Source organism: Electrophorus electricus, chromosome 5 (genome assembly GCF_041902795.1).
Source record: "Electrophorus electricus isolate QZ-2024a chromosome 5, ASM4190279v1, whole genome shotgun sequence".
Classification (NCBI taxonomy): domain Eukaryota; kingdom Metazoa; phylum Chordata; class Actinopteri; order Gymnotiformes; family Gymnotidae; genus Electrophorus; species Electrophorus electricus.
The window spans coordinates 6,468,379-6,493,653 of NC_137501.1; the positions used below are offsets into that span (position 1 = coordinate 6,468,379).

At 39.4% G+C, this 25,275-nt stretch overlaps 1 protein-coding gene across 6 annotated transcripts; it reads right to left on the reverse strand.

The window, feature by feature from the left end:
• Positions 1 to 706: 706 nt before the first annotated feature.
• Positions 707 to 10,493, reverse strand: LOC113572948 (selenocysteine insertion sequence-binding protein 2). Of its 6 annotated transcripts, none has more exons than XM_027002923.3 (18): positions 10,342 to 10,493; positions 9,441 to 9,565; positions 8,407 to 8,608; positions 8,098 to 8,173; positions 7,732 to 7,943; positions 7,336 to 7,426; positions 7,093 to 7,214; positions 6,801 to 6,959; positions 6,490 to 6,573; positions 6,302 to 6,409; positions 3,940 to 4,060; positions 3,675 to 3,841; positions 3,384 to 3,537; positions 3,093 to 3,246; positions 2,766 to 2,986; positions 2,116 to 2,270; positions 1,377 to 1,542; positions 707 to 908 (listed from the first exon to the last, which is right to left on the reverse strand). In XM_027002923.3, exons 2-18 carry the CDS (start codon positions 9,458 to 9,460, stop codon positions 781 to 783), a joined length of 2,340 nt encoding a protein of 779 aa, XP_026858724.3. In that variant the 5' UTR covers positions 9,461 to 9,565; positions 10,342 to 10,493; the 3' UTR covers positions 707 to 780. The 6 variants fall into 6 exon arrangements, with proteins under 6 accessions (XP_026858724.3, XP_081570109.1, XP_026858726.3 ...); XM_081713983.1 differs by having other exon boundaries at positions 8,503 to 8,608; positions 9,441 to 9,570; XM_027002925.3 differs by having other exon boundaries at positions 8,098 to 8,170; positions 9,441 to 9,570.
• Between the last annotated feature and the right edge of the window lie 14,782 nt (positions 10,494 to 25,275).

A 25,275-nucleotide genomic window follows, 5' to 3' on the forward strand; every position in this document is an offset into this window, starting at 1 on the left:
TATTTGTCATAACATTGCTTCAGAGCAGTTACTTAAAATATTTTCAGTTTTCTCTTTTCAGTAGCTTTTCTACCATCTTTGGAAAGAATGTCATAGCTCAACTACACATGAAGGTCCCATGTAGGAAAAGTGTCAAAGTACCAAAACTATATAAAAATACAGATATTTTTACAGTTCATATAATACAGCATAGCTCTCGCAAACAGGTTAGTGTCAATTTCATATTATTGAAAGTTCTACTAATTATATTGTCCTACTTTTTAAAATCATTTGACCCTTTTTCCACCAAAGCACTTGATTAACAAACATATATGCATGAGTTATGGTACATTCCACTGAGATCTGATGTGCTGTTAAATGAGACAAAATGACTCCGATTTGAAATGCTGATCTATTAAATCATTTTAAAAGGAAGCGTGAATACGGATGAACATTGTATAGCAAATAACCATGCATTAGAATTGTACCATGACCAAAATTCAATATGATGCAGGAGAAATCTTAAGACAATTTTTTTATTAATTTATTCTAAACATAATTCATTATTGACAGCAAGTAATTTATTGGCCTCTTTCCTGTGGCAGTGAGATGTATGCTATAGTGTCTTATGAGTAAGGATTTATTTTATAGTCACATCATAGGGCAAATCTGTAAACATTTACATCCATAAAAATATGAGTAATCATCTCCATAAATGTCTCAGTGATTCACAACATCATAATTATTACCAACCAACCAAACAAAAACACCACCCTAGCGAGTTATACAGTTAGTGAATTATCAACTTCCTTCGTGGTTGTCCAGCAACGTTTCCAAATCTGCGCTGATGGCAACCGATGAAAACTGCTTCTCAAATGCCAAGAACTTGTGGTTGTATTCTTTTTCTAGCATTTTCTTCCAAATTTTATCTAAAGAGAACACACAGTCAGTAAAGAACACAGGGGTGCTTCATGCACCTGCACTCTTTATGCTCGTTTTCTCCTCATTTGAACCAACAGCAAAATATCAGATTTCATAACTGTAAAGGCATAAGGGAGTTTCATGCATAGAAGTTCTATAGTATCAATTTAGTTATGCACATTGTGGAATATCAAAATATTTTTAATGTCATGAGAAAGGGTGACACTAAAAATATTCCCCAAGCACCTTTTTGGAGTCGCTCAAGTCAAGCAAATCCAAACAGGTGACTCAGCAATGGATCTTTAATATCAGCAGAACATCTGTTGTCCACTATGGGCACCTGTGTTAACAATCCACTTTAAAAAGCACTTGGTCTAGTACTGAATCATTGGTGTATTATTTCCTGTGAAGACAACATAATTCAGAATGAAACAGTACTTATAGACTCTATAGCTTCTATTAAACTTTGATCTTACTGTATTCAGGCTCTTCTTCTTCAGAAGGATCTGATGGTGGTTCAATATTCTGCTGCTTCTCAGCCTCCTCCCCCTGGTCCTGCGAGTTATCCTCTAGATTGGCAATCAATGTCTCATAGTCTTTCCTCGCCTGAGACGTGAGCTGGATCATTTTGTGGTAATGGTCCTGTGGGGACAGTGGAGAAAGGTGTTGGCCAGTCCTGAGCTACCCCTGCGCTCCACGCCGGAGCAGTGCTGTACTGCATGCTAAACTCATGAAGACCTTGTTGATTGGCTGATGTGCTGAGTCAGGAGTGTTCAGGACAGGAAACATGTTAAAATATGTATAGTAGATGTACTTGAGGACAAGGACTGGGAAACATCGGTATAGTAGAGTTACAAAAGGGGCGTGCAATGTGATATTATTAAAATGCTTTTCTGTGGACACTGATGGTGTGGGTTATTACTTCTAGCATATTGACCAGCTGTATGTTTAAAAATCAAATAATTCAGATTAATTTGAGAGCCTTAAAAACAATAATTGCTGTCAAATTAAAACTGCGTAGCAACTGAGCAGAGTAGAAGCAAGCACATTATGCTATTACCTTTTTTTGCAACATTATGAAAAGGCAATAAAAAAACCAAAATAAACCTGATTGCCTAACAGTCTAATGTACTTCAACTCATTGATACAATCATTCAGATAATTACAGTCACTTTGTTTCCTTGTGATTAGCTTTTATGAAGGAAGCTGAGGTACCTGTGCTCCGTCATAGTTAAAGATGCCCACTAGGCTCACAGGCACAGCTTTGTTCACACAACGACCCAAAGACTTTCTTGACAGTGCAAAGACAAAAGGAACCTCCTGTTCCCGGCACGTATCAATGATGTTGTGAAGAGCCTCATCCAGCCCTCCTGCACAGGAAAAAACAGATGTAAAACCTGCAGACCATTGGATGGCCATGTGTTTGTTTATTTTTTGGCACACACACACACACACACACACACACACACGGTCTTCACGGTTTACAAATGATGCCATGAAAGGTTGGAATTCAGATGCAAATATTTTAAAGAGAAGACTAAGACTACAACATTTCTTTTCATAGCTGAACAAAGCAACATCAAAGCAATATGATAAACACATATGGACTCCAAGGTCATATTTGTACTCAGATTGTCAGGACATAGTTGTTTTAAGTGCAATTTTGGAATCACATGTATATCACACTATGCAAAAGTCAAAAGCTCAAGAACAAGAGGTAACAAAACACCTAGGAGCTTTTCAAGAGGTATAGTTCTCTGCAGCTGGAACACCACAGACACTAGTAATTACATGCATGTATGCATACATCCACACACTCACAAGCACACACGGACATTTATTTCCTGATATGTTTTTGGCTATACCTTTAGACTGCACACGCTCACAGTTCGGGGAGATGATGACACACTTGACTTTTCTGAGCTTCAGGTGTTTGAGAACCTCTCTAAGGCCCATGACCAGCCGTCGCCTCATTCTGGCCTTCATGGGGTCCTTCTGGTATAGCCGATCCTGGAACCTCACCAGCTCCTTCAGCAGGGTGGTCACACACTCATCCACATCCTTACTCAGCATCTGGCTACAATAGCTGTCAAAAGCAAGGGTAATAAGAGAACTCTGCAATAGAACAGGCCTAATGTTCAAAATGCATTTCTGTTAACCAAAATCAAGGCATTTGTGAAGGGCTTTCATACTCTCTGAATTTCCTGCTGTGGATTTTGGGTCGAGTTGGGTTGGACTGAGGACTGCTGGTTTGAGAAGGTGCATCTTCATCTGCATGGTTATCGAGACTGCTAGCTTGCGAACCTGTTTGGGCAGTCTCCTCAGAACCATGTTCACTGTGCTCACCTGTCACAAGGCCCAATACACATTTCAGTGATAATACGTCCAACTAGTTTCCTTAAAACAGAAAATAAGAGTTCATCTTTGAACCTTAGACACCCAGAATGTAAAGATATTCATACTTTACATGTGTGCACACTTACTCATCGGTTCGAGCTGATGTTGAAGCAGACTGGCCTCACATGGATTCTCGACGGCGTGAGGCTCCGTTTGAGCACATTCAAGGCTCACCTGGGTGGGGTCCCTCTCCTCCAGCAAACGGTTCTGTTTCCTTTCTTCTCTCTCCTTCAGAATTATCTGAATGAGATTCATAATTGTGACCAACAAGAACCATGCAAAATTAATTCAGAATAATCTGAGAGACAACTATCACTTGATTCCAGGTGATCAAATTGATTCCATAAATTAAAAAAATGCAGGAAATTTGAACCCACTCTTTTGAGGGGTGTCGGCTTTTTGGCTTTCGGGACCTCACGTTGTTTGCCCTTCTTCACCAGAGGGCAGGTGGAGTCCAGTGGGTTGTGCGCTACTCTCTCCTGCTGCCATGGATGCTTCTTTTGAACTGATGGGTCCTTGTGCACAACTGGAAGTGCTCCTCCGACTGATGACAACACCAGGACAGCAACACGTAGTGATGAAAATGCAACAAAAACACAAAGAAAAGCAGAACAAACCTAATGAATTTCTTCACAGACACACCTGAAAGGATTAAGGGTTTAACATCTTGTTTGGACCTCTGGGACTGCTGCTTCTGCTCCAGGACCGCTAGCATGTTCCCAAGGTCCAGCTGGACAGGAGCTTTACTTTTCTTCTGACTCAGCTGCCAGAGATTGGGGAGAGCAATCAATAATGGATGCTGAATGAGTTGCTGTTTTTGTGATGCTGCAGTGGAGTTCTAATGACTGTATGGCAGTATATTTCTTGGTACATAAATGAGTAATATGTATCAAGCATAAACATGTACAAACATGCTTACAGACCTACTTTTAAAAACAATTTCTAAAAGCATACATACACAGAAGTGGTAACTATTAAAGAATGAGCAGAGTGGGGATTGGTCATCTGTCTACTTCAGTACAATTTTTACCTCTTACAATTTTCGGATACATGTAAAGCACTCATAAAGCCCCGCAACTTGACATAACTATCATAATCCGAAAAGTGCTTAAATCTGATCTACAGTTGTGTTCAAAATAATAGCAGTCCAACATGACTAACCAGATCAATCACTGTTCTTGGTAGAAATTATATTACTATATGGCAAATAATTTACCAGTAGGTGTAGTAGAGTGATAGAAAACCATCAGCCCCAACATTTGCAGTGGTAGCTCAGTGGTTAAGGTACTTGACTTGTAATTGGAAGGTTGCTGGTTCAAGCCCCACCACTGCCAAGTTACCACTGTTGGGCCCCTGAGCAAGACCCTTAACCCTCAATTGCTCAAGTTGTACTCAGTCATACTTGTAAGTCAGCTAAATGCTGTAAATGTAAATTCATGATATGCGGGCTCCTGAGCTTGCATAATTGAATAATTAATTGAAATGGATGTATTAATAAAATAATAGCAGTGTGGAGTTCAATTAGTGAGGTCATTCATTCTTTGAAAAAAAAACACAAAAAAACATATGTCAATCAGGTGGCCCTTATTTAAGGATGAAGCCAACATATGTTGTACATGCATTTCTCTCTGAAAACCTAAGAAAAATGGGTCATTCCAGACATTGTTCAGAAGAACAGTGTACTTTGATTAAAACGTTGGTTGGAGGGGGGGGGGGGAAGAAGTGCAGAAAAATGATAGGCTGCTCGGCTAAAATGATCTCCAATGCTTTAAAATGGAAAGCAAAACCAAAGAGATGTGGAAGAAAATGGAAGACTACCATTTGAATGGATCGAAGAATAGCTAGAATGGCAAAGACTCAGCCAATTATCAGCTCCAGGGTGATCAAAGATGATCGGAAGTTTCCTGTGAGTACTGTGACAATTAGAAGATGCCTGTGTGAAGCTAATCTATCGGCAAAAAGCAGCCGCAAAGTCCCATTGTTAAAAAATACATGCTGAAGACGTTACAATTTGCCAAAGACCACATGGACTGGATAAATGGAGAAACAGTTTGTGGACTTATGAAAGTAATATTGTTGTTTTTGGATCCAAGGCCCACAGTTTGTCAGACAACCCCAAAACACTGAATTCAAGCCACAGTACACTCTGAAGACAATGAAGCATGGTGGTGCAGGCATCATGATATGGGGATGTTTCTCTTACTACGGTGCTGGGCCTATTTATCGCATACCAGGTATCATGGATCAGTTTGCATATATCAAAATACTTGAAGAGGTCATGTTGCCTTATGCTGAAGAGGAAATGCCCTTGAAATGGGTGTTTCAACAAGACAATGACCCCAAACACACCAGTAAGCGAGCAGCATCTTGGTTCCACACCGACAAAATTAAAGTTATGGAGCAGCCAGCCCAACCCCCAGACCTTAATCCGATAGAAAACTTGTGGGTGGACATCAAAAATGCTGTTTCTGAGGCAAAACCAAGAAATGCAGAGGAATTGTGGAAAGTTGTCAGATCATCCTGGGCTGGAATACCTGTTCAAAGGTACCAGAAGTTGGTTGACTCCATGCAACACAGATATGAAGCAATTCTCAGAAACAGTGGTTATACAACTAAATATTAGTTTAGTGATTCACAGTAATGCTAAATCCTAAAAAATCCTAAAATTTTCAGTTTATATAGTAAATATGAGTTTGTGAAAAAAATGCAGACACTGCTATTTTTTTTAACAGCCCAATATTAATTTTTCTTCATTTTCTTTAAAGTAATTAAAAAATGTATACATTTTTCTTCATGTTTTGATTTAGAATATAATGTGCAGTGTTCCCAATGCATGGAAATAAAAACTATTATAAGGATTCTGAGCTTTACTCACGTTTTTAAACACACTGCTATTATTTTGAACACAACTGTATATGGTAGATTCAATAAGTTACACCATAGTGTAACAAGTTACTCTCATTGAAACGCTGGTCATCTCAATCCTGCTGAGCCCATAACCAACCTGTACTTTCTTAGAATCGGTTTGGCTCGGCTTTCCAGAGGTGGATTTACTCTTGTTCATACTTTCTGACTGAGATGATCCCTCTCTCTCAGAGATCCCTGTATTTTCCTGTGTAGTGGAGAGAAATGTAAGGAACAGAGCACAGCAACATCCTTGCAGCTTGCATATTTGTCCTTTAAAAGCTTCACCTGGACTGCTGAGTTCAAAGTATGGCTCGCCCCTTTGGCTGAAACACCAAAGGCAGAAGACAAGTCTGGGAACTCCTCTTCATCCTAAACACAAGAGAGATTTTTCTAAAAGCCCTTTATTAGCCAGTCTGAAGTTTAGCTGGTGTGACACTAATACATTAACACTAGACAAGAGCAAATCTGCAAAAATATGCCAAATAGGAGATACAAAATAAAAAGAAAAAAAATCGCTCTAAAACATGGAAGCATTACATTTCCCTAAGAGCTGAAGATATTGTGACAGAAGATTAAATACACATATGGTAAACTACCTCAATCTTGGGGGGTTCCTGTTGAATCAGTACATCATCTGTCTGCTGCTCCACTCCCTCACTCACTGTTTTAGATTTCTTCTTTTTCTTCCTTTTCTTCTTCTCGGTAGTTTGATCAGATTGTAGTGGAGAAGTTTCTTTGTCTCCTTGAAATGTCTCCTTGAACAATGAGAGGTTCCGGCATTCACTTACATTTACAACCGTTAATAACGATGATTTCAAGATACATATGACAGTGTACTGCAATTCCACTGTGCTGTGAGAACTTCTGGTGGATACTGCTATGCTGTACCTGAGAAGACATATGTGTGGTGGAAATCTTTTGGACAACTTTAGGAGGTTGAGAGGCAATGTTGGCCCAGGAAGTTACTGGTGATCCATAGGGATTGGGTAACACAAGTTCAATATCATGACCTTAAAATAAAGAAACTTGTTACATAACTGGACACTTTCATATCAGCATGCCAGAGTGTTTTCCTCTCACTGATAGCTAGCTACCTGTGAGGAAAGATCAACATCAAGAAATGAATTATACCTGGTGTGACAGACAAAGGATTCACACACATTTCTGTTGAGGGGACTTGGTGAATTGACTTTTGCTTTTGTACTGCGTTTCCTGACATCTGCTAAACAAAGAACATCAACATCAGAATTACACATACATATGTGACAATGGAGGTGACTTTTTATTTTTTAATCCTGGCAAAATAATGACTTTCTTGTATGGTTTCATATAAAAGAAGTGATGTCTGGAAGGATTGGCAGTTTTAGAACTTAATTATTTCTCACTTTGGAGAGAATCCCCTTCACAATTTAATCCATTCAAACCACAGATGAATGTACCATGTAAGTAACTGATCATTTCTGTATGTACAATATGTAGCTGTCTAACCAGTTCCGTTCGGGTAGAGAGCTCAATGTTCTACCGCACCTTACTTGGAGCTGCTGATGAATTCTGAAGAGCTGGTGAAGCACCTGGACTCCAGCACAGCCGTGGCTCTTCACTAAAGGCAGTCTTAGAGTTGCTGGTGGTAACGTCACATAGTTCCGGAAAGTCAGACAACTTCACTTCAAATGAGCTGATATTTATAACCCTTGACTTTGGTGTTTCCTCTGTATTTAAATGTCTACTCCCTCTATAACCTATAAAAAGGACACAAAAAAATATAAATCAACTGACAGATGACTACAGATGTGGTGGTGGTGATGAAATCATGTAATGGTCAAGTTAAACTTGACCTATGCATACAAAATTGACCCTTTATATTTATCTCAGCCTTCATGCAAAACAGATTACCTCTTTTGGCTGTGTCTGATGCTCTCCAATTTATTCTTTTGTTATGGGGAAAAGGCTCATGCATATGCTTTGACTGCTGAGAGATTCAAAGAAAGAACAGTTGAAAGTGTTAAGAGCCAAACAATGTTCAAAAAACAACAGCTGTCTCCCTTTGCTGAGAAGTAATGTTGCTTAAAACACTTCTCAACCAAGATTAGCATTATTAACATAAAACAGGGTGTGCCATTAAAATTAGAAGATCAAAACAAAAACAAAGAACATCAGCAAAAATGTTCCACTGCACTACTTATTGCAGAGACTGATGAAGACCTTTCCAGGCTGTTCAGGAGGGCGTCCCTTTTGGCCAGTGTCTGTTTGGAGACTGTTACTTCTTCTTAGGTTCTGGAAGCTACAGGGACCACGTGCCTTTGGTGCTCTGTCATGCTGTCTGTCTGTAATTGCTGACTTCTGCCTTTCCTTAAACCAATTTTCGGATGAGGTGTGGTTCATTATTTGCTCTCTCGATGGAGGTCTGAAACATAAAACATTAAACAGAAATAGAGAGACAAAGGGAGAAAACCTGTTTAGTTTCAAAACTCCTAGTATTTCCGGTGTTAAATGGCACAAGGGGATGTAATTAGAGCTAGGAAATGTATTAAATATTTACGTTGCATGTGTGAAACTTTTTTTGGAGCCTGATCCAGAACTGCAGCTAGCGACCCAATTAACCAAGTTTACAAATGGCCTTGTAATATCTTGAATTATTTTTAGATTATTCTTTGGGGCAAAAAACATGTGACTGCTAAAACTAAAGATAGCCATTAATATGATGTGGTAAACGTAGCCAGAGGATGACTACTTGTTTGTTTGATTTGCTACCCAGCTGGATAAAGAGATAGGTCAACATAAGTAACTGGCTAGTTTGCAACTAGCACCATATTTTGTGATGAGTTCCATTCATAGTTTCTATCATATATTTTATGTTATCATGCAACAATGTGTTTACATCCAGGTTTGCTGGCCACATTGGTACAAAATATGAATATATAATTCTTCTTTGTGGTCATTTGATAGAAAACAACTTGATTAGTTTTAAATGGACTTTAGATTATACCTCTACTTGTAGGTAAACAAACTATTACTACGTTTGCATAGCAAATAGTTTAACTGAATTAACCATTTAGTCCAAATGGATCTTCTGATAACTCAATCACCCTTTAAGCAATTTCAGAGAAAATGCATGAACATGAGATATAGTTTATCACCAAAATTCAGGAAAAAAAGGACTTAATTAGAAGCAATTGTTGTTGTTTTTTTTAATTAAATTAAAACACTGCTCATATAGTTAGTTACACTACACTTACCTTCTCTTGCCTTCCTCCATTCTTAACGAGAATGTGTGTGTGTGGTGGGCCAGTCAGCTCAGGTGAAACCAATCAGATCCTTGAATACAGGCCAAGGAGCATATGCTGAGCCAACAGTCTAATAACTAGACTTTGAAAGACAAAACGTACAAATGTAAGTTAGCAATTCGTTTAAACTTTAAGTCTTTCTGCTACAATTAGACATCAAATAAACGACAGAACAGGATAAAGGGATCTTGCTCTCTCGTTGCCCACATTTTATTAACGTTATCAAATTAGTAATCAAGGTAGGTTAAGTTAGCTAGTTTAATATGATTTTACAACACACTTGGGTTGGCGAGGCAAGGAGTCTCCAAGTTAACTAGCTAGATAGCTAATTTAACTAGCAAGGACAGCTTTCTCGATAGACTTAAAACTGCCAGCTTAAACCTAGCTAGCTGGTAACCTAGTTGTATCAACTGGTAGGCAAGTCACTTGTCTGCAAAGTAGGTAACGCTAACTAGAACGCTAGAGATAAGTTGGCTGATCTACCTAGTAGGTTATCCATCTCTAGGTAGCTTGGGATAGCTAACTACTAAACTTTCTTTGGCAATCAGGAAAACTAAATTCCTTATAGGCTAACATCATGATTGTAACGCTACCATTGAACCTTAATTACAATCAACCAGCAAGTACGACAGCTTTTTGTTGACCGTCATAAGTATTTATGTTGAACATCACGTTTCTGGAATAAAACTATCATCATGTTACAGATAAATAGCTAACTAGTTGGTTAGTTATCTGAGTGAGAGGCCAACGAAATAAATAAACAAGTCCCAGCTAGCGTTAGCTATAAGATGGCTAGTTAACCTAGCTAACAAAGCGAAATACACTGCGTCATATTTTGGCATGTCATACTTACATTTGTCGTTTAACAGGTTACATATTTTTTAAAATTTTAATTCTAACCATATTCCCAAATACCAGCTGACAACACCAGTTGTAAATATTATGTTGTGACGTTTAGCCAGGTACACAGTCTACCAACCAGCTCAAACTTCTTCAGTCTAATAATGCCAGCTATGTGAACTCTTATTTTGAAAACTAGGGGGAGTAGGAATGTCAAATTGGCAAACTCTTGTGCGTGCCGTTTTTTATTGCAATTTGAGAAAAACGTCACGAAATGCTTAGTAAATCTTTCCCTAAAATAACATGGGGAAGTGTCGTGGAATTTCTAGTGTGTTTTAATCATTCAATTTTTAAATATTGAAACAGCAAATCAAAGTAAAACTGGAGTTGGCTGCAAGCGTTCATTTGTGCTACTGAAGTTCATTCTATATCAATTATGCACTGACAATCATTGGAGCAGATAGACTTGGTCACTTGTGATTATATATTACTAAAAGATTTTCCATTAATGTATAACACTTAAGATATGGAAGGAAATTAGAAACTGAGTGTTTATCTGTCTGAATAACTTGCACTACATCAGTTAGTCTGGTATATGCCAGACTAACTCAGGTGCTGAGGCACAGAGATTATGCTATGACAGTAATGTCTACAAAGTAATAAAATATATTTGAAGTATTCTACATATCAAAGACTGTAAGGTAATTGCAGTACACACAGGTAATGGTACACGAATAACAATGAGGCTTCCTCAGTAACAGTGTTGTATTAGAGACAAACAGAAGTGTAAGAATAATTCTGAATGAACTTTATCTGAGAGTACACAATATTTTCACTCACAGTTCTGACAAAATGCATAAAATCTAAGCCTTGTTAATTTTAATGCTTTGTTTAGAATATCTTAAAAGTAGTATAATTATTTTTTTAAGTAACTAAAGTTCAGTTAATATGGAACCAAGGCAACTTTGGCTACAGAGAGAAACTACAGGTATTAATTCAGCCTAGGTTTTGCTTGCCTGTATGAAGTTAATGAATTACTGACTACGCAGACTTTTTATTGTACTACTTATTCAGAAAATAGAGCTATGAAGTGGGTTGTTGGATATGCACAGATTGCACCCACGGTCATGATCAAAGACAGAGACCCCTCACCATTGTCCAAGCCAACTGGGTGTAGTGGGTATTGGGGAAGCCTGATGAATAAACGGTACAGAAAGTTGAAGAAGCAAGAGCAGATCCAGGAACGTCGTCTGAAGGAAAAGCTGTATGAGATACAGATGCAGAAATAGGAGATGGAGTCAGAGCTGCTGAGAGAGAACAAAGAGAAAGGGAGACAACAGAGGAAATAAAGCATGCTAGAGAAAGAGAAACTGCCCATAAAGAAGGGCCGCTGGTGAAAGGGATTGCTGGAGAAAGAGAGACTGCAGGAGATAAGATAGCTGATACTGGAGAGACAGCTGGAGAAAGAGAGACTGCAGGAGATAAGATAGCTGAGACAGCTGGAGAAAGAGAGACTGCAGGAGATAAGATAGCTGAGACAGCTGGAGAAAGAGAGACTGCAAGGAGATAAGAGAACTGATACAGGAGAGACAGCTGGAGAAAGAGAGACCGCAGGAGATATAGCTGAGACAGCTGGAGAAAGAGAGACCGCAGGAGATATAGCTGAGACAGCTGGAGAAAGAGAGACTGCAGGAGATAAGATAGCTGATACAGGAGAGACAGCTGGAGAAAGAGACTAGATGAAAGAGTAGCAAAGCAAAAGGGACAGCTGGACAAGTAGAGAAAAGGGAAGAGAGAAAAAGAAGAGGTAAAAACTTCAACTTGCAGTTTATCAGACAAGATCAAGGTCCTCCCTTGACATGCACATGCAGAGGGCCAGGATGCAGGATGAAAAACTGGGAGCTCAAAAGATACACAAACCAGAGGTAAGAAAGAATACTTCATCTATAAATCCTGACATGGCTAACAGTGAATGCAAGCAGAATGGGTGGACATTTGGAAGACCAAAAATACTGAGGGAGTGGGAGAGCAACTGAGACGGGATGTGCGCCTTAAGGAAGAGCTGAACTCTGGTGGGGCTATGGGGAATACTGAAAGGGGTTACAGTGTGTGTGTGAGAGAGAGAGAACAAGCTGAAGATGCAGCTCGAGGTTGAAAGAGCCATGTGGGTGATGCTGCATGAAGTGGATAAAAGGCAAGAGAAGGAGAGAGCCAAGGGTGAAAATAGGGAGGCAGGAAGGAGAGAATCAGTGGAAGAGGTGGAGAAACAGCAAGAGATGGAGCATCTGAAGGTGAGAAGGAAGAACTGGAAGAGCTGCACAACTTCCGACAGAGAGTGAGTGTAAAAGAGAAAGAGATGGATATGGTGAAAAATGGAGGAAATGTTTGAGAAAGAGAGAAGAGCACTTGAAAGACAGAGACAAACAGATGGAAAGGCTTTTGAGGAGAGAAGGATGAATGGAGAGCTGCAGGCTGAGAATGTACAAATTCTTGTAAGGAAACAAAATAAAAGAGAGCAAGCAGTGAAAAAGAAAATCCAAGACAAACATAAAAATGACTGAAGAACAAGCCCCTTCCCCAAAAGGAGAGAAGGGAAAATGTAAAGAACCGTTTAAGAAACAAGAGGAAGGCTGGAAACTGCAATGTTAAGGGACAGAGTGAGAGAAGAAGAAATTCCAGTTAAACAACAGAAAATGGAGAGAGGGAAAGAATTGTCTGAATAAAGACAATGTAACGGCCCGAGTGCCGCAGGGCGCGGAGCGGTACGCACAGACTCCCTTGACGTGGTGAAACATTTATTGACATTAAACATGAACGACAATGGTGGCACTCACACATAGTGACGACATTGAACTTTAACACAAATAGTTAAACACCAACAACGGAGACTATATATCCATCAACGTGACATAAGCAAACGACATCAACATCAACAATGAGGCACGCACTGACGGAGGTTTAAATAGACAGACAAACACTCAACGTTAAACCCCGTGCAGGTGCATGCCATCACGTAGGGTGTGGCTACAAACGAGGGTGAACCCCCCTGCACACGGCAGGCTGTACCACGTGACTTGTGTGGGGGTAGTGTCCTGTGACAGAACCCCCTCCCGACACGTCTGTCCCAGGACTGCAAGCCCCAGGCTGCCGTTTACAAACACATACACGACACAGCAAGGCCCAGTGCCCACCCAAGGCGGGCTAGGAACCGACAGCCCGGCAGACCCCTCAACAGGAGGGAGGGAGGCAGGATCTCTGTCTCCTTCAGGGCAGTCCGGTATGCTCTTCTGTACATTACGTTGCGCCTACCAACATACAGAAGGCGCAAATACACACAGAGGCACCTGTACAAAAACACTTAAGGTGCTGTGTTGCAGTGCCTGCTTTCAATGCAGGCACTGTAGACGTGTCCATGGCCTCTACGGACACGCGGGTGTGCATGTCCACCCTGGTTCCAAACGTGCCTTCTCCCTTGACAGTCCTCCTTTTCTCCACCATTCTAGGAGCGCGCCAGAGGCTGTCTGCCACCAAGGCTCTGGGCGGACCCCTCCAGTCTCGCTGGCGAGTCCATGGAAGGGAAAGAACTCGGGCTTCAGCCCTGCCAGCTGGAGCACCCAATAGCTCCACCAACCTGCCCTCTTCACGGTCCTCGTGGAGCACACCGGTACTCCTCGGCCCTGGCCCGATAGCTTCAGCGCCCCGAAGAAATTTCCGCGGGTGTTTCCCTCCCACTCCGGAGTGGACGCAGACGTCAGTCGCAGTCCTCTCCCCAATATGCTGGGATCCAGGCGGCAGTGCAGGATGTACCTACGCACTTCCCGCTAGGAAGTCCATCTTGCGCCGAGGGAGCTGGCGTCCTGTGGTGGTTGGTCATTCTGTAATGGCCCAACTGCCGCAGGGTGCAGAGCAGGACGCACAGACTCCCTTGACGTGGTGAAACACTTATTGACATTAAACATGAACGACAATGGTGGCACTCACACATGGTGATGACATTGAACCTGAACACAAATAGTTAAACACCAACAACGGAGACTATATAACCATCAACGTGACATAAGCAAACGACATCGACATCAACAACGAGGCACGCACTGACGGAGGTTTAAATAGACAGACAAACACTCAACGTTAAACCCCGTGCAGGTACGTGCCATCATGGAGGGTGTGGCTACAAACGAGGGTGAACCCCCGTGCACATGACTCAGGACAAGACAGACAATAATAAGCCAACTCAACCAAATGGAGACTGCCATTGAGCAACTGGCTGCAAAGAGAAACGTGCTGTGAGAAATGGAAGACAGTAGAGAAAAACTTCCAGAAAAAGAGAGGAAGTTTGAAAGAATAAAAGAGTTTGAAAGGCAAAACCCAATGGAGTGCGCCACTTCTCAGGGAAAAGTGAAGAGGAGAAAAGAGGATGGGGGTTAACAGCAGCTAGAAGACCTGCTTAATATATTTAAAAGGAAAAGACAGAAAGCTAATAAGAAAATACTGAAAGCAAGTTCAGTATCTCAAATGTTTGAGATATTTAGTGACAAAGAGGCAAAGTTTGATCTAAAGAAAAAGATTCAAAAACAAAATGAAAAACGAATGAATCCTGGTACTGAGCACCTGGCTGCAAGGAGAAGGGAACAGACAAAATGAAATGATGGCAGAACAATAAAGGACTAGAGCTACTGCTGGATGTAGCTAAACATCCAAGAAAATAACAGAATTTTTAAAAAAAAGGTAAAAACAAACGTAAATCAGCAGTAGTTACAGAGGAAGATGGTGACAATCAGAGTAGGATTAAAAAACAGAAGATTTAAAAAGAAGGCTGCAGGAGCAAAAATTGCTTAAGTAATGAGAATAAAATATCTGAAAGGAATGAAGAGACATGGTGAGAAAAGCAGAAAACTAAGAGAAGAACAAGCCAGTTAATGATAACAAGTAGAAGAAGATGAAGACATGGACAAGAATAAGATCTAAAAAGCATAACAGCAAGGAGAGGGGATTTCCAAAGAATAAAACATGAAATTATTATAAAAGGTTCGATTATTTGTATAACCATAGTGGTGCTAGTGGAGGGAAGCAAATGTTTCTGAACAGAATCATAATATGGTGACACATTTTAAATATTAGTTTAATTCTTGAAATAGCCTGTGTTTTGTTTTTATCATTTCATGTGATTAGTCTTTTAAAATGTAATGAGATTCTATGAAAGGCTCTTAAAATGAAATTTTGATTAATCTTGATAACAATGAATAGGTGGATTAACATTTTAATAACACAAGTGGATAGTTTCCTGTAGTTATTCAAATTAAAAAATATAAATTTTTACATTTTTATTAGTTAATACATACTACCATGCAAAAACAAAGAAGATATAAGAACAACAAGCAAACAATGGGCCTGTTTTATGTTTATGGGATCCAGAAACTAAGAATAATTAATATGTAATGTAAATCTTGGGCAAATTGTGTTGGAATATAGTATTGATTCACTCCTCAGAGACTCTTGAAGCTTTAAAACAATGCAGAAGATGGTGTTACCTGATTTTGTGTGTGCGTTTTTAAAGATATAAAATTTATGTAAATCTCTTTGAATCATAAATTGAGTTGTAGAAAGATGGAAAATTCCTGCATTCTTTTCTGATTAAAATAGCATAACAGAAAGCATTGTAACTGGTGTTTATTAAAAACATATTTAAACCAAATTGTTCTTAGTTAGTATTTATCACCTTTGATGATGTTTATATCATTTAAAGAAATATTGAATGATTAGAAAAGGGGAAAATCACATAGCCACTTTATTAAACAAACACCCTGTAGGTAATATGCTGCCATGCACATTTTTGTGAGCAATTTGCCAGTGATCTAGTCCTTCATCAATTGTCAGTTCCTAACCATGGTGTTTGCTGGATGCTGCTGGACATCTTTGGATGGCAGACCATTCTCAACCCTACAGTGACTATGAAATAGGTAAAATTCTCAAGCATATCTGCTGTGCCTGATAAACTCATTCCAGCAGAGCACCCACAACCATGCCACTGTCATTTCAGGGTTAATATTTAGTCAGCTGATGAATGGACCAGAGGGTGGCTGATGCATCTCAACAGATACAAAATATGTAGAGTAAGTACACCTGCACAAATATTACACACATTTTTAGAGTATCTATAGGCATTTGCACTGTGGCATGTTTATTGTGGCACTTCAGATAAGGAATTTCATATTCACTGTTATTCATTTTCTCTTGTACCTACCCTTACTGACTACTTTAGGTGCACCCATATTATAGGTCTGTTCTATAGGTGTGCAATTACATGAATCTTTCATATAAGCAGTTGTGGTAGGCCCAAGTATCAGTATTCTATAGTAACATGCCAAACAGATCAAAACTATCATTTTATTTGTTATTTAAGGCCTAAACCAAACACATAGTGCTATGAATATATGCGGTGGCAAAATTAATACCAAGAAGTAATTTTGATGAACACGTTCAGTGTTTTTTTTATTTACTACTCCTGCAGGTAGACTATGTAAATGGTCAGTGGGAAAAAAATGTTTGAGGTTTGAGAAAATTGAGAAGTAAAACCAAACCGATTCAGAGTCACTTGTGATCAAACCTATCCCCCATGCACTAACCATCACCATTAACCATCTTCTTCCTGTATCCTGTCACTTCTATGGACTAGAAATCCTTAATCTTCACATTATCTCTTGGCATTAGGTACATCTTGCACATGAAACACATAAGAAAAATGACTTAAATGATTCACTAATGTAAGGAATCTGTAATTACATAAGAAGTATGCTTTATTTACCCAGATAGCCCAGGAAGGTGTTTTTATCTATAAAGTTGCATAATGTTTAAGGAGTACTTATTAATAGGTCACACTTAAAAATGCAAATGATTGAGTTCACTTACTGATTTGTCAGTACTGGTGGCTAAGGGCACTTCACTCTTCACTGCAAAAAAGCCAGCTGAACCATCCGCCTCCTGCTTCCTAAACAAAAGAAAAGAGGATGGAATGATGAAGCAGGACAGGGGGATCAAAGATGATGTGAACCCTGACAAAATCAGAGTACTTCTGTTTAATTTTGGATTTCTTTGGTGCACTGACCTTTTCAGGCTGTGGATCTGGAACTGGACTCTGAGGAACAAACATCTTAGGTGTAAAGGGTTTAGGTGCAGCATGCATCTGCCCTGGATAAACTGTTTTCTCTGCCATGACATGGGTCTTTTTGCTGAAGAGTGGTGCAGTTTTCTGGCCAAGCATGCGGTCTGCTGTCAGGTGAGATGTGATGGGAGGTACGACCTGTGTCCACGCTGCATACTGACTCGGCTTTGCTGAATAAGCACTGCGTCTGGGAGGTGAAATGTTGGATGGATATAAAGGCATGGTGGGGAGTGCTGTCTGTGACGTCACATTGGATAAAGCTGGGTGCAGTAACTGGCAAACCAAAGGTTCATACAGCAGAGGTGGTGAGCTGGGAAGCACTGGTTGTAGTTCATGTAAATATTGCTCTGTGACCCAATGAATAGCACCGAAGGACAGTGGGGGAGGAGCTACAGGCACACTTGTCTGAGGGATTGGATGCTGCCTTTGATACGGTTGATGAATCTGAGCACATGATGGTGTATAAAGCAGTAGCACAGTTGTTTTAGGCACAAGCTCTGATTTTGTTACCAGTGGCAGAGAGGAAGGAAATGTTGCAAAAGGCAATGCAGAGGTTGGCACTGTAAACTCTGCCGACATAGAATCTGTGCTGCCAGGTGGATCCTGAAGGTTTTCTGTGTAATGGGACTGCACTGAGGTTGAGTCCAACATGATTGGATGCATCTGTGAGAGAGTCGGTGGTGCCAACAGAGGTAGAAGTAAAGTTGATGTCTCTATGGTCAGGTTGGGCTGGATCTCTGACAAAGAGTTTGTTGCTTCAGTGTGAACTAGTCTCTCAGGTAGCAGGTCTACAGAGGGAAGCACAGTCAGCAGCTGTGGCTCACACACTACTTTGGGCTCCATAGCAAGAGCGGGATTCTCTTCTGGTTTGGAGTTTGCATTTGCTGGATAAGCTGGCTTTTGCGAAACTGGACATATAGGCAATTGAAGTGGCTGAAAAAGACGAGTTCAGCAAGATTGAAGATCTGTTTTTTCTGTGATATGTAAAAGGCAAGAAAGTAAAATTAAATTAAAAAAAAGAAAGAAAAGAAATTAATGCTCTTCACACCTTATCTGATTCAGAAGAGCCTGAGTCCAGAACTAGCCTAGATTCTACAGGTGCAGCTTTTGTTCTAATTTCAATTATGTCTTGGGATGCTGTAATCAAACAACAATAGTTAATCATCATCAACATTATCATTATTCAATTTTATACAGTACTTTTTAGAATATGTTGGCAAAGAACTTTACATAAAAGTTAAATGTAACATTAAACAAACATGGGTTAAAATGATTTCTTCTTGGTATGTGTCATGTTGCTGCTGGCCCGAGTGACGATGGGCGTGGAGCAGGACGCACAGACTCCCTCGACAGTGACATACATTTATTAACATAGAACACATACTATAATGATGGCACTCACACACAGCATTAACGACGGACATGAGTATAGATTTAACTGAACACAGGCTACACAAACGTTTTAACAGACTTCAGCAAACAATGACCAACACGAAACACACACTAGCAGAGGTTTAAATACACATGACGGTAACCCCGTGCAGGTGCGTGCAATCATGGAGGGCGTGGCTACAAATGACGGTGAACCCCCCTGCACACGGCAGACAGTACCACGTGACTGGGGGGGGGGGGGGGGGCGGGGGCGGGGGCGTCCCGTCACAATATGTCAATATTTCCTGTGCATTCATAGAGTGAATGCCAGACTTTGGGGCCATAGTAACTAAAAGATTATTCCCTTCTCTTTTGTCAGAATTTAGGGGTAATCCAAATACTGTTGCTTAATGATCCGAGTGATCTTTATGTATTGTAATTCACAATCATCTTTGCAGATGCTGGGAAGGGCAGGACCAATGCAATGTTTTAAAAAATGCATTGTAAATGCCACAGGTAAAAGTGCTGGATAAATAAAGTTAAGCAATAAAGATCCCTTAATAGCATCCTGGACTCTAAATTTGTAATAAAGGACAACTGGGGTTAAATCACTCATCCGTCTCTTGGCATGGGTCCTTAATATGTATGGCCTCATTTACATGTCAATTCTGATTGGCTTTCATCTTGGGCACAGGTGGATTTATCACAGCAGTATGCTGACAATGGTGCACTTATTATTGCTATGGTAAATTTATGTATAGGTATTAAATACCATTTCACATTTTGCATGGCATAATGCAATTACTGTTAAGTTTTATGAGTCTGGCCCTATGAGTCTAACTGTCTCAGTATATGAGACATTTGTATCATTTGCATACTGTTATGAGCGTTATATTTTAAACATAGTATATGTATGAATTATACTTGCCAGAAGAAGCACACAGAGATAAATTCAAGCCTTTGGGGTTAAGACAATGTGTGTGACATCTGGAAACACAAACAGCCAGTGGAACATCCATTGTCACATAAGTAGGACTGAAGTCCAAGATAAAGAGGCAAACCCAGTCCACTAGCTAGTCAATAAAAAATTCATGGCTAACTGTGTCAACTACAGCTCTTAGATCTAAGAGGATCAAGATAATACAGCTTTACAAAGTTTATATTATTTATTTAATTTTATTTTATCCTTAGGTCTGGTTTTTAATGAGGTCTGCCAGTAGCTGTTTTGGTACATTCAATTCCATTTGCTATTGGTTAATTAAAAAATATTTAGGACATCAGTTGACAATAAGCTGCAAACTTGTTTAAATTGGGAGCAAAAACATTTCAGGAGTGACAGAATTTCTGTAAAGTGTTTCAAGAGTAATAGCTGAAAAAGTACTGTCTGCATAACTGTGTGATGGAAGAGTAACAAATTAACATGGGCCATTACTCAAAGTTTTCTCTTATAGCAGTAATTATAAGACTGAAAAAGTTTTCAAACTCATTACATTAATAAACAGAAGATTTCAAAGGGATTCAACTGCATTTTAAAATGAATTGTCACTGAATCCATGGAACAAACATGTGAATATTAAAAATTTCCAGTCATTAAATCAATGTCAAAATCAGGTGAAAGAAACCTTGCATTTTTAACTGCTATGATTCGGGCAACCCCAACACAATCCCTCTAGAAATAAGATATGAACAGTCACCAGTAACAAAAAAGGTATGCACATTCGCTGCATATAGGGACAAATATAGTGCTTATTAGGATGAAGTAGAAAACATCTAAGACCTAAGCATACCTGGAAATGCTAGCTGTACCTATGGAGGGCTCTCTTCTTGCTTTGGCATCTCAGTAGTCAGACTGACGACTTCATAAGAGGAATCACACTCTGCTATATCTGTGTTGTTGATCTCTGTCTTCTCTGTGGGCAGAAGATCTGTGTGCTGCTCTTTGCAGAGAGTTAAGTTCAGTTGTTCCTCCAACATAAATTTGACAATACTTTAAGATTTCTTGTCTGTTAGAGAATGTCACTAAGCATTTAAGAATTAGACCTAATACAATACAAGCTTACAATAATTTGGGAGCGAAGTATCTTAAGATTGACCAGCCATTTGGGCTCAAACTGTAATTTAAACTCTGGGAGGTCTTTCAACTGCTGGTCAAAGTGTCAAATTTTTGCAGATAGTTACACAATCATTAGGAACAGCACAATTAGCATGACACTAAACTGCCACCATTCAATGACAGTATTTGCTTAGCATCACTGAAGTTTTACTTTGATATGATCAAATATTCACTCCAGTTTTGTAACTACTTAAGTATATTTTGAGATCTTTACCTCTAAAAGCTGGCTTATTAAGGTCAGAGAGTTTCCTGCATCTGTGGTTAGAAGTGCCTTGCCTATTACTTCACAGTACTGGAAGGCTTGTGTGCAAAGCCCAGCTTCAGCTAAACGACATGCATAAATGAACTTGAAGAGCTGAGGAGCACAAAAGCCGTGCTTCAGAAGTGCAAATATTCTCCTTTTTAAATATTAATACATGTCAGTCATGGGTGGATTTGTTGAAAGCAGAAAAAAACCTGGAAGTTTGGAAGGTAGATGGAATCAGTACTGAGACACAGAGAATATTCAAATAATTCAGTCCGTTGGATTACTTCATTGGTGGCATATTTCAAATGGGGCACACTGTTAGTAAACACAGAGGAAAGGTAATCATATGACACATTATTCGGTTCAGTCATTTCATATAAATGTAGATTTCATATAAACTATAAATTTATAACTTACTTGCAGCTGAGCCCAAACAGGAAAATATCTGACTTACCACTTTGTGTGTCCACATCTAGCTGAACCACCATGTAACAGAAACTAGCAGCATCAGAACATCCCTTGGAAGCTGAGAATGGAATGAAAGTGAAATGATTCCCTTAAAGACATAAATTCATTAATTCAGTGGCACATAAATGTGCACTGGATATGCCCATACCTTACCTAATGTGTCTCTAAATTTAGAAATTTAGTGATGGTTTTCTTGTGTAGATGTTTAAAACATGTATGATTTGATAAAATTATGGCCAGATGGATGCGCCAGTCTTCCTCCTCTTTAATCCTGCAATTCTAGAGAAAACACTAGTTAAAACATGTAAACATCTGCTAATTACCATTACATTTGTGGGTAGTCTCACATTAAATTAACATAGGCTCTACAGATGATGAGAAGAGAAAAATATAAATGGATATTTACAAACACCATGGCCTACATCGTTCTTTCTATTAATCTGATTTGTATGTCAGTTATTGAAATTAGTTGATTGCTCAGTTTCAGTGTCTGGAACACATAGGTAACAACTGGATTTTTAGAATATCAACATATAGGAATTGTACAAAAATCACTTCATCATAAATGAATGACATATATGACATATATTCACAGATGCAGATACCAGTATCCTTCCAGACATAAGCTGATAAAAGATCTGTAATGCATCACTCTCAGGTATACTATCAATAAACCTAAACGAGTTTGAGTTACAAAAGCATGATGAACTAATTAACCTAAAAGGGTAATTTAGTGAAACATGAAATTGATGAATACTGTAACCTTTTACAACTTACTTGCTCATTACTTGAGAATAGGCCCTTGTATCCATTTTACTGGCAAGCATAAAAGCATGTCCCCACAAGCCTTTACTCACTGCTGTCTTCAAAGCATCCTGTTGGCTCACATTTTTGAGAACAAAAGCAGGTATACAAAGTTTAACTCCATTGGTTGTCAGAATGTAGTGTGTTAGCGGTTGTTAACAATCATGGACTGAACTCACTTTTTTCTTGCCTAAGATTAGCAGCTCCCTGAAGTGCTGTATGTCTCTTTCAGTGTCTTCAGTTGTTGATTCTGCATTACCCATCTGATTTTCCATTGCTCTACTGAGGGGCTCGTGTAAAATCAATAAGATCAGTAGTAGCTTTCTTAAATGAGCAGTGTGATCTCTGATTTCTTAGCAAGAGATGAGATACATCAGTGCCCACCAGTTTCTGTAACACAAGTCACACTAACATATGAAACACATGACAGTACTTACATGCAGATAATCATTAATTTAAGGCAGAATGCATGTAACAGATTTAAAGCTAAATCTGCTGGAAACTTACACCATTCTGTCTGCATATTAACCTCATGAGCTCCCATATTAGGCAAGATACCTCTTCATCTGTCTGAGTGACATTCTGTAGGCATTCCAGTAATTTATTTTTGATATATCCCAGGACCTCTGTCTTATCAGTCTTATCTCTAGGAGACAAATTGGAATCAGGAATCACTAAAAATATAAATGTGTCAACCAATTTTATACTCTGTGGTTGTAGAATAAATCACATTAATGTGTCAGGTGACCAGTTTAAATTAGGCATTGATTTGAACTGGTTAGATGTAAATCCAACATACTTTGTGAGAGGCCCTGGGAAGGTTTTGAGGTCTAGCTGGTCCCAGAGTCCTTGCAACAATATCTGTTGAGTATTAAATTGACATGACAAAATAAAATGCGCATTTCCAATTGTACAAATTTCCTCAAAAAGAATACACAATGTCAATATTGTACAAGTGAATATTAAAAAAACAGTAAAAATATCACTAAATGACCTCAGTGCTGTGGATCTGCACCACTGCTGCCAGACTCCACTGGACCATGTGATATAGGTTGACAGATATTCCTTGGATCCTTACAAAGGAAGTTCTCCTTCTCTCCGGGTATGGAATCTGACACCACAGGTGTGTTCCTCTGACATTTGCCCAAGTGTTTATGTCTCCATTCTGATTCTGGACATCATTATTTTTAAGATCCCCCAGCACAAGAGGGGAAATGCCTGAAATCTCATCAACATTTGGGATTAATGTTGATGAGACAACTGGCTGATTAGACTGGTTAGGTTCACTGGGTCTTTGCATTTCTTCTTGCACTGTTTTGGTGACTTGCAGATATAAAACAGACATGTAATCCACTAACTCTCCTGATTTAGCTTCAGATGGATTTGTCGGCACGTGGGGGCTAAGATATAATTGGTCAGATCGGTAGTACTCAACCTGATTCATGCTAATGTCTGAGACTGGTGTTGGCTCCTCAGCAACTGATGGCATCTCAAGGGATGCTTCAGCAGATATAAAAGCAGGTAACGCACTGGTGCTTTTGAGGGACATGTTTTGACATTTTCCTCTGACATCATGTCTACTGGAAGCTTTGGGTTTATGCTAACACTGAGAGTTGAATGCAAGTCAGAAATGTTAGTGTATGGCTCAAGAAAACTAGCCCCTGTTGTCAGCCCTTCATCTGAGATCCAATTCATTTTGCTCTCTTTAGAAACCTTTCCCAGTTTATCTTCATCTTGTTGAATGCATTCAATCTTGTTAGCTTGGTCTGCAGCCTGCAGAGAAAATCCACAAGCAAGTTTTAAATCAGTCCCTTGATGATGGGAGACCCAAGAAGTCACCTTGACATCCTCAGACAGCAAATCTGAACATAGACCAGATGATGGATGCTCAGTGGTCTGGCCAAGCTGGATTTGAGAGGACTCAGTATTATGTGGAGATGAAACAGCTTCTAGTGTCGATAAAAGAAATTGGGGAGAGGATGTTTTAGGAGCTGCATTGGTATACAGAGGGGCTAAAGATGTTGTAATGGGAGAAGAGGAAGGAGTGCCAAGATCAGGAGATTTTGAGAAGGAGTTTCCAGTGCTCGGGGTGCAGGAGGTGATCAATGACATTCCTTTTATGACATGACTTTCTGTCACAGGCAAAGAGTCACATCTTGATGCAAGGCAGGAATGAACAGGTGAAGGTGTTTGTGGAGAGAAGAAAGGTGGAGTAGCATCAGGGACAAGAACATGTTCTGCTTCAAAAGAGCAGGCTACCTGTTCAGTAAAGGCTTGATTTTGAGCAGCAACAATAGAAGGAGAAGCAACAGTCACAGGATCTTGCCAACTATTATGGGGGCTGTCATCATTAATTGATTGGAAGTAGGTTATAGGTTGCCCATAACTTCTCACATCTGAAATCCCAGCAATCTCTGAGTTGGTGTGGAGTGAAGGTTCAGGCTGTATGGACCTGTTTCTGATTGGTGTTGATAGACAATGCAACGATGCCATTTATGAACTATGGAAGCTGAGTAGTGTAAGTCTGAAATTATAGTCACAATATGTTAGGCATAATTTACAGAACACCGTAATAAATTTAGTTTATTTATTTATTACTTGAAAAGTAGGGCAGTATTTAGCATAGAGCCGACTCGAATACGATTTAAATAATCTTGTCATAAAAAGTCATACATTATCGATATTTGCGGGAATAAAAATATTTAAATATATTACGATATATATTTCAATATATTACGCTATATAGTCTTCTAATACGATTTTAGAACTACATGTTTACAAT